Here is an 8,877-nt window from a genome sequence, read left to right as displayed (position 1 = left end):
GACTCATTATAATCCAGGTCAGCATTTTTACTTTATCTCTCATTGTCATTATTATCAACTTGGACACGTAAGTCTTTCTCCTCAAATATTTCTTTAACCAAACCGATTGTATCACTATACTCTTCACTGAAAATCTCGCCCTGTCTCAACACGTAGGAAGAAAACGTTTGGCCTCCAACACTTCTCTCCCTTCATCGATCCTTGTGTCCTCTACCACCACCCCCAGCTCCTACTATAATGGTGGGAATTTCAAAGTGGCGAAAAGGTGACAGAAGTTGTCTTTGAATTTATCTGGTCACTTGATCATGTATCTCCAATATATTATATAGATCCTATATTGAAATATTGTGAGCATGGTTGAATATACACAAAAACAGAAAATTTAAGATGAAAAAAATGTCTAATGTACTATGGATGTTTTAAGTGCTTTTTCCCCACCTCTTTATAGACCCTTCCTTGGGGACTGTGTACCTAGACCAAATCTTGAGAACCTGGTCTCTCTTTTGAGCCGACATCAGGAGCTGCTCCAATCCTGTAAACTCATGGTTAGAGGAATAAGCTGGGCAGGCCACCTGAACAATACCCCAGATCCTGTTTCCTTCCTGTATTATGTTCCTCTGTGTCCGCTCTGTACACTGAAGGGAAATGCCCAATCTGCAGGCCTGGCATTAGGGATTTTGTTTTGTTTTGTTTTTTACCAGAACAATATTTTTCCTGCAATCTAGCCCAATGCACTGCAATTATAAACTGACATTTGAACCTATATTTCTATCTCTGTTACCAACTGAAATGCTCTTCAGAAAGCCCACAGCTGCAGCATTGGGTCACAGAGCAGCATGGTGGCTGGGTTTCCTTTCCTTCTGCAAGGAGAAGCCTACAGCTTCTCCCCATGCTGCTGTGTTTTCTTTCTCTGCTAGGGTCAAAGCCAAAACACGAGCTTCTCAGCAGTTCTCTGGTGATCATTACCTTCCAAGGGGAGGTAGTGACCCGAAGAAGCAGAGGACCCCACGTCCTTTCTTATGGGGATCATCCAGGACAGTACACAGAAAGGATTTCCAGAAGCCACTGAAAAAGGAGAACTCTAGAGACTGAAGATGTAGATCCAAGGGCCCAGTTTGTTTCATCTAGGGAGAGCTACAAAGGGAAGGTCTTTGAGGTGATTGTACCACTACACAAACAGAGTCTCTAAGGAATGAGATATGCAGAGTGTTGATCATGGCTCCCATGGGGACATGTGGTCACTTTGAATGGATGTAAGGAGAGTCACAGAGAATCATTTTAAACCCATATTTAGTCCACTGCTGGCAGTCAGACAAAATGGCATCAAAACCCATTAGCAGACATAAAACTAACAAGATGTTTGGAGGACACAAATGTCACTAAAAGGCATTGAAACTCACCTGTGCTGAGCAGGGATACTAACAGAGCCAACAGACCCAAAGGTGACCATGGGCGCCCAGCTCCTCAACTCATGTGGAAAGCATTATCCCTTCCCTTCAAGAAGAGAGCCAGAGCACCGCGGTGGGGAGCAGCATTGCCAGTGCAAGTTTTCTTTGCTTCTTCTGCAGATTGGCTGAACATCAGCATGCCGCACATGGCCTATGAAGGAGACGATGTGACTATAAGTTGTTTCGGGGAAAACAATGATGCCATAAAGAAACTAGTGTACTACAAGAATGGATATCAGATAGCTACTTACCTCAGGGCCTTGAGCTATACCATTTTGAATGCAAGAACCAGTGATGGCGGCTCCTATTCCTGTAAGGCAGATAGGAAGATTTTCTGGTTTATAAAAAGTACTGAAGAAACAAGATCTGTATGGCTCACTGTCCAAGGTGAGGGCCTCATTCTTCAAGTGGATGAGTCTGGGAAGGAGTAAGGTTGTTGTTGGAGGGCCAGGGTATAGGGCAGAGGAGACCACCCAGGGAGGGAGAAGTGGTAAGTGGGTCGTGTGTCCTTGAGTCTAGATCTGCATGCCTTGCTCACCTGGGCCACTTATCAGGAATTCCACATTCAGGGGGTCTCTGTTCTGTTTTCCTCTGTAGAGCTGTTTCCAAAGCCTACATTGACATTCAGCACTTCTTCGCCTATAGAAGGAACCTCAGTGACCCTGTCCTGTGACACTAGGCTCCCTTCAGATAGGTCATGGATCTCTCTTCGTTACGACTTCAACAGAGATTACAGTACCCTAGGTTGGAAAAAGTGGTCATCAAAGTTTGAGATCTCAGCAATAAGGAAAGAAGACTCGGGGTATTACTGGTGTGAGGCAAAGGCATTCGGGGACAATATCTCCAAGCGGAGTAGCAAATCTTACATAAGTGTGCAGAGTGAGCATCAGTGGGCTGGGCCACCAGGGCTGGGTTAGGGCACCAGCTGAACTGTGGGCTCATTTGTCAACTGTGCTTTCTGATCCCTGTGGGTGTGGGGGCTACCATGGCTCACTTGGGCTCTTTTCTATTAATTTCTGCAGAGGCATCACTTCCAAATATCTTTGTTCTTCTGTCAGGAAAGTAACAATAATAATATCTCTCTGGTACATACCCTACAACTAGTGCTGAGGTATGCCCAGCAGACCAAGTGGTAAATAAATCATGGTCTCTATCTGCAAGAAATGATCCTCAACTGAGAGGCACATTTGATCCAGGTAGAGCAATGAAGCTCTATAATAAAAATAATAATAGAAATGACAGTAACAATCTCTGGTATTTACTATGTGGCTTAATATATGCCAGGACTGAACTTTGGCTGTTGTGCTCAGTTCTACAAAAGCCTTTCTGATGCTCATAAATATCTACAAAGGAGAAGATTCACAGACATTTACCACATACGTGGTGCTGCTCGGAGAAGTTTAATATTTGACTGTCACCGCAGCCATAAGTAACAGTACTGTGAATAGTACCTACAAAGCAGGACCTTTGAATTGAAGGGAATAGAAGCAACACCACAAAGATGCTTAAAAAATTCAACATCTACTTATGACTAGACAGTAAACAAAATTGTTGTTAATTTATATAATGGATAATCTTTTGATAATTATACATATATAAATTAAAAGCAAGCATCATGGTTAATGGTGAAACAAAAAAGCATACATGTGATATCTGTAAACAAAGCAAGGGTGTCTAATATCATCACAAATAACATTGCTCTAGCAAAGCTGGCTGATGCAATTAGGAAGGGAAGAAGCATGAGTGCTATATGGGTAGAAGCAGCAGAGTGATCTTACTTGTAGATATGATTATATATCTTGAACACCTAAGAGAATTAATGGAGAATATTAGAAATGATAAGAGAACTCTGTGAAATACGTGGGTACAGTCCCAATGAAAATTCCCCAAGCCCCAGCTTTTGAAGCTTTACGTACAATATGAGCTAATATATAAAACCTAGAATGTGATATATATTCAATAAATTATCTATCCATATAGACATCTAATCTGGAGAAAAATATATATCACTTTTCTTCTCCCTATATCCACCCAGATTCAAAAGATAACTACCATTTTGTTGTTTTTTGAGATATGGGTCTTGTGATGTATTTCAGTCTGGCCTTGAACATTGCCCATTTTACAGATGAGGAAACTGCAGGCAGCTAACTGTGAAGAGACTTGCCTTAGATGACCCAGCATGTGGAGCTGGAATTTGAACCCAGTCACTGTGGCTTCACTGTGCAGCTTTTAACCACTTTGCAGCCTTTCCTACCCCATCCCACCAGTGGAGAGTGGCATTCATAACGGGTGTTGCTTAACAGCTTCCATGCAAGAGGTGCTTTATATCTGTGCCTCACTTAATCTTCAAAACTCTGTGAGGTTAGTGTGATGTCTGTATTTTATGTTTGAGAAAACTAAGGATCATGCAATGAACAAGTTGCAGAGCTGAGGTGTAAGTTAGGTAAGCCAACTGTCTAGTCTGTTCCCTTCCTGCTGCTCCTACTTCCCCAAGTACAAGGAGGTCACTGCAGGCTGCAGTCAGAGAGAGCTAACGAATGTAGAGTAAGTGCAGGGCAGGATTGTTACTGAGGAGTAAATTAAGGGGAGTCCTGTAATAGGGAAGGGTGGACTCTCCTCTGATTAAACATTCAGTTCCAGCGACCCACTTGCCATAATGCTCAAATTGCCCTTTCCTCTTCCCTCCCTTCCCCACACTGGCCCTCACCTGCTGTCTCTTCTTCATGCAGGGATCTCTGTGTCTCGAGTCTCCATGGAGACCTCTCCCCCAGGAGGCCAGGCAGTTAAGGGGGAGAAGCTGATTCTTGTCTGTTCTGTGGCGGAAGGCACAGGGGACATCATGTTCTACTGGTACAAGGAAGATACAAAGGAGAGTCTGGGGGCAAAACGTGAGCACTCCCAGAGAGCAGAGCTGCAGATCCCTGTGATCGAGGAGAGTCATGCCGGGAGTTACTACTGTACAACTGACAACAGCTATGGCCCCATTCAGAGCAAGGCAGTGAACATCACTGTGAGAAGCAAGTACCATGCTCTCAGCTAGCCAGCCATTCCCATCTGGGGTCAGCTTCCTTCTGGGGCAGTGAGGATAAAGGAGATGTCAAGGTACAGAGCCTGAAGAGTAAGAAGCCATTAATAAGGCAAGGTTGTTGCTGTGATGGCAGTGGTGGCATTGGCAGCAGTTGCCAAGGAGCTAAAGGAGGGATGAAGGTAGAATAGGAGGCAGGCTACACGGTGGGCAGAGTCATAGCTCTTCATATCAGCAAAGCTGTACTAGAGCTATTGCTGCAGGATTAGATCAGGAGGTGCAACCATGGGAAAAAATCTAGGGAAGTGAGGGTACAGAGAGGACCCTTAAGGAAGGCAGGTGGGCTGTGAGCTATGACACCTTCCTGATGGACCCTGATGCCTCTGTCAGTTCCAGCCCTGAGCCCTCTTCTCACCATTAGTGCTCCTGGAGTCATGGTCTTTATTGGTGAAGTGGTAGAGCTCCGCTGTGAAGACTTGAGAGCTTCACCCCCCATTCTGTACCAGTTCTATCATGAAGACATCATTCGGGGGAGCATCTCAGCACCTTCTGGAGGAGGAACATCCCTCAACTTCTCAGCGGCTGCAAGCCATTCTGGGAACTACTCCTGTGAGGCTGACAATGGCTGGGGACCCAAGCGCAGTGAGGTGGTGACACTTACTGTCCCAGGTGGGACATGCTAAATTATCTTCCAGAGCACTAGTTGCAGTTATACCAAGTAATGGTTTGTGCTTCCTTTCCACTGGATTCTCCTGTCCCTCAAGGAATCAGAGTTCTACTAAGGAGCCCATCAGTTCACTCAAGTGCTGTATCATTCATTCATTCATTCATTCATTCATTTCATTTCATTCAAAGGTACTGGGAATTGATTCCACAGCAGTTGCACGCAACTAAATCTCCAGAGGTGTTTTCTGTTTTATTTTGTTTTTTCTTAAAGACAGGGTCTTGCTAAATCACCAAGTTGCCTAGGCTGGGCTCAAACTTGCTATCCTCTTGTGTCAGCCTCCCAGAATGCTGGCATTACAGGTGTGTGCCAACACAACTGTCTTTCTTTTGTTCTTAAAAACAGTATCACTTGCCTAATGCTTGTCCAATACTTCCCCTTTTGTTCCCTTTCACTTAAATAATCAGATATGTGTGAAATAGTTTGTAGGGCACTGTGCAGATATCAGGTCAGTGTAAGGAGTAGGTCAGACAAAGAGAGAAGAGGAAGACATCCCTGAGGAAAAGTTAGGAAAGATTTTGCACACTCAGAGCTCACAGTAAATGAGACGTAACTAATCCTTAAAGATACTTAAGGAAAAAGCAGAAAATCCATGGACAAAACAGATTATGGGATTTAGATTTTTACTAGGATTATCTCATTTAATCTCCACATTGGTTCTTCTTTTATAAATGCAATAATAGAATTTAGATTTAAGTAACTTGTCCAAGGTTATTTAATAGGAATACACTGAATAGGTATAAAGATGGAACTTTAGACCAGGGCTGCCAGCATCAAGAAACTTTGCTCTTTGCCACCATGTTAATATATCATGTTGTGTACATATTTTTTCCTTTAATCTTTTGTTGTGGATAATTGTATTAATAGATTTCCCAATATGGAGCAATCATTGTATTCGCCCTATAAACCCTCCTTAGTCATGATAGATCATAACTATATACAACTTACCAATGTTTTATTTCAAATTTTTACATCTTGTTCATTTGTTTACTTGGTGCTGAAGACTGCAAGCAAGATTCACACATGAGAAACATTCCCTCTACCACAGAGATGCACGCTAGTCCTTTGCATCCTATTTAAAAGTGAGGTGTATTTTGTTTTTGTTTTTGTTTTTTTCATTTTCAAGGATAGGTTAGACTCATAAGAATGATTTCAGGAGTTTCCATCATTTCTGCAGCAATTTAAAGCAATACTGGAATTCTCTGCCACTTGAAGAGTCTTTGGGAAACTAGCCCAAATAACTTTAGAAGCCTGGTACTATTAACCTCCATTGTCAAATCTTTTGCATTAGTCTTTTCAAATTTTCCAATTTTTAAAAACACAATTTAGATGCTCTTATTAAGAAAGGTAAGTGTATTTTATCTAGATTTTCAAATTTATCACATACTGTTTTCATTGAATTTTAAGAGTCATCATAATTTGTGATTATGCTCTTTTCAGTTCTAATGTGTTTGCTTGTGTGATCTCTTTTTTATTGTTATATTTGCCAGAAGTTTTTCTGTTGCATTGCTCTTTCCAAAGAGTCAGATTTATTTTTATTGTTCAAATTTATATAATTTCATTGTTCAGATGGTTTTGGTTTTCTGATTCAATTATTTCTCCTTTATCTCCAGTATTTCTTTCCTCTTTTTTATTTTAAGTTTGTTTCTTTTTCTTTAATTTCTTAAACATTAATTTTTATCTTTATTTATTTTCTAATAAATGCACTTAAAATTGTATGTTCACCTCTAAGTACCACTTTTACCTTTTCCTAAAAGTTTTGCTCCATAATATTTACATTTGTTTAGTGTCTAAAGTGTGGAGTTTCATTTCTTTTAACAACCTGGAATTTATAATCTCTTACAAATAGATTTTATTTTTAACCTGTGTCTTATTAATTTCTTTGGTATTCCTTTGTTATTCTTGTGTTTAACATTTATTGAAAAGTGTGGCTTATACAATTTTTATTTGGGGGAAAATACTAGAATTTCTTGATCTTTTAATTGGCAGTCAACTAATATAAATATTCTACATAGAAGTTTAAAAGAACATGAATTTTTTTTGGTCTGGAGAATAAAATACAAAGTCCAGTATTTAGCTTAATATTAAAGTAAGTTAGTTTCTCAATTTATTTACTCTTTATAAAGTCTTATATGTGTTTCCTCCCTTTAACCTATCATTTTTGAAAATTTTGTTCTCATTATTACCTATGATTTCATATCTACCTTTTTCAGGGCCTTTTCTATGAGCTTAGTAATTGACTGATGACACAGAGCATTTTGGCTGCAAATGATAGAAGTCCTATACAGATTGACTGGAGCAGAATGCTGCCAAAAATGTGATGTTGGTGGGAAGGTTGGGAATGGACTGGGTTTTAGGTGGAACTGGATCCAAGGGCTCTGAATTATCCCCTCTTTCCTCTGGATTCCTTAATTAACTCTCAATTTGCCCCTTGACTGCTCTAGATTTATATCTGTCCTTTTTGCCAGAGATGACTCCAGTTTAGAAAAAAGGCAGAGGTTAGAGATAAACCAGTGGGCGTGGATGTGCATATTTTACTCTGTGCAGAGAAAATGCAGTTGATGAGTGTGGGTGGTGCAGTCATCAGTGAGGTATGGAACCGTTTTTAGTCCTCAACCCAATTCTAGGAAAGAAAGACAAAATTCTCTCTCTAAGACTTTTGAAGCCCAGAGAATCCAATGCAAGTCTGTTTTTCTTCATTTTCCTAGGTGTCTTTCAGTGGAGCCACTGGTGAGATGAGATGGTTGTAGGACATAGCAATGGGGTAGGGAAAAGGCAAAGCTTGATCATTCCCTGCTTTACCCAATCCCCTGCCTCACACCGCACACAAATACCACTGCCATCAGACAACCTCTCTCTACACTGGGAGCTGCTGGGAGTACATACATTCCTCAGGGTATGCTAACCCTTTCCATTTGCAGAGGCCCCACCCAAAGTCCATCTGACTAATGGTCCTCACCGCTGTGAAGGCCAAGTGGAGGTGGAACAGGAAGGTCACTGGGGCACCGTGTGTGATGACGGTTGGGACATGAAGGATGTGGCAGTGGTGTGCCGGGAGCTGGGCTGTGGAGCACCCAAACACACACCGGTAGCCATGTTGTATCCACCTGTGGCAGAAGAGGCCCTGTCTGTGCTCGTTCAGGTGTCCCTGTGCAGTGGGACAGAGGTGGCCCTGGCTGAGTGTGAGCAGGTGGAGGCCTTTGACTGTGGACATGATGAGGATGCAGGGGTCATGTGTGAAGGTGGGCAATGACAGAGTTACCCAGGGCCTGACCCAGCTCTGAGCCTCTTCCTTAGGCTGCCACCTCCAATTTTCCTTACCAGTCCCTGCTGCCCCTTTCTCCTTTTAGAACCACTCATCCATTCTACAGCAGCCTGTGGCCAAGGCAACACTATTAGTTCACATTAAACTGGGCCAGAGTCATAAAGGATTCTCCTATGTGTTCAAATTATTAGTCCTCATCTGCCCTCTCAAAAGAGCTTGTGGATTGGGACATGATGCCAAGAAAATAATTATGAAACCATAGAATTATACAATTTGAGTGGTCTTAATCAAAGTGACACTGTTTGCATTGTTCTATATCTATTTGACCTTTCTGAGCTCTTTCCTAAACAACTCTGTTCATCAGAATGAAGTCCTAGGTTCTAGTTGGAGAGGATGAGGGGCTGTTGGAAGGATG

The 8,877-nt window shown here is 41.8% G+C and overlaps 1 protein-coding gene across 1 annotated transcript; it reads left to right on the top strand.

The window, feature by feature from the left end:
- The first annotated feature begins 1,471 nt into the window (after positions 1-1,471).
- Positions 1,472-8,450, top strand: LOC101709323 (Fc receptor-like protein 2). The gene is made up of 5 exons (XM_087190845.1): positions 1,472-1,835; positions 2,046-2,327; positions 4,178-4,465; positions 4,864-5,142; positions 8,119-8,450. The coding sequence occupies exons 1-5, from the start codon at positions 1,472-1,474 to the stop codon at positions 8,448-8,450; spliced, it is 1,545 nt and encodes a 514-aa protein (XP_087046971.1).
- The last annotated feature ends 427 nt before the right edge of the window (positions 8,451-8,877 follow it).

The sequence above is a fragment of the Heterocephalus glaber genome, unplaced genomic scaffold (assembly GCF_053883595.1).
Source record: "Heterocephalus glaber isolate CG9 unplaced genomic scaffold, H.glaber_assembly_v1.0 deba00001561, whole genome shotgun sequence".
Taxonomy (NCBI): Eukaryota; Metazoa; Chordata; class Mammalia; order Rodentia; family Bathyergidae; genus Heterocephalus; species Heterocephalus glaber.
Note: the sequence above shows the minus strand (reverse complement) of the source record. Positions and strands in the feature narration are given on the sequence as shown.

Coding starts and splice junctions, on each gene's coding strand:
- LOC101709323 (XM_087190845.1), top strand. CDS start 1,472: ATGTGGAAAGCATTATCCCTTCCCTTCAAGAAGAGAGCCAGAGCACCG. Junction 1,836..2,045: donor TGTATGGCTCACTGTCCAAG/GTGAGGGCCTCA, acceptor TTTCCTCTGTAG/AGCTGTTTCCAAAGCCTACA. Junction 4,466..4,863: donor AGTGAACATCACTGTGAGAA/GCAAGTACCATG, acceptor TGCCTCTGTCAG/TTCCAGCCCTGAGCCCTCTT.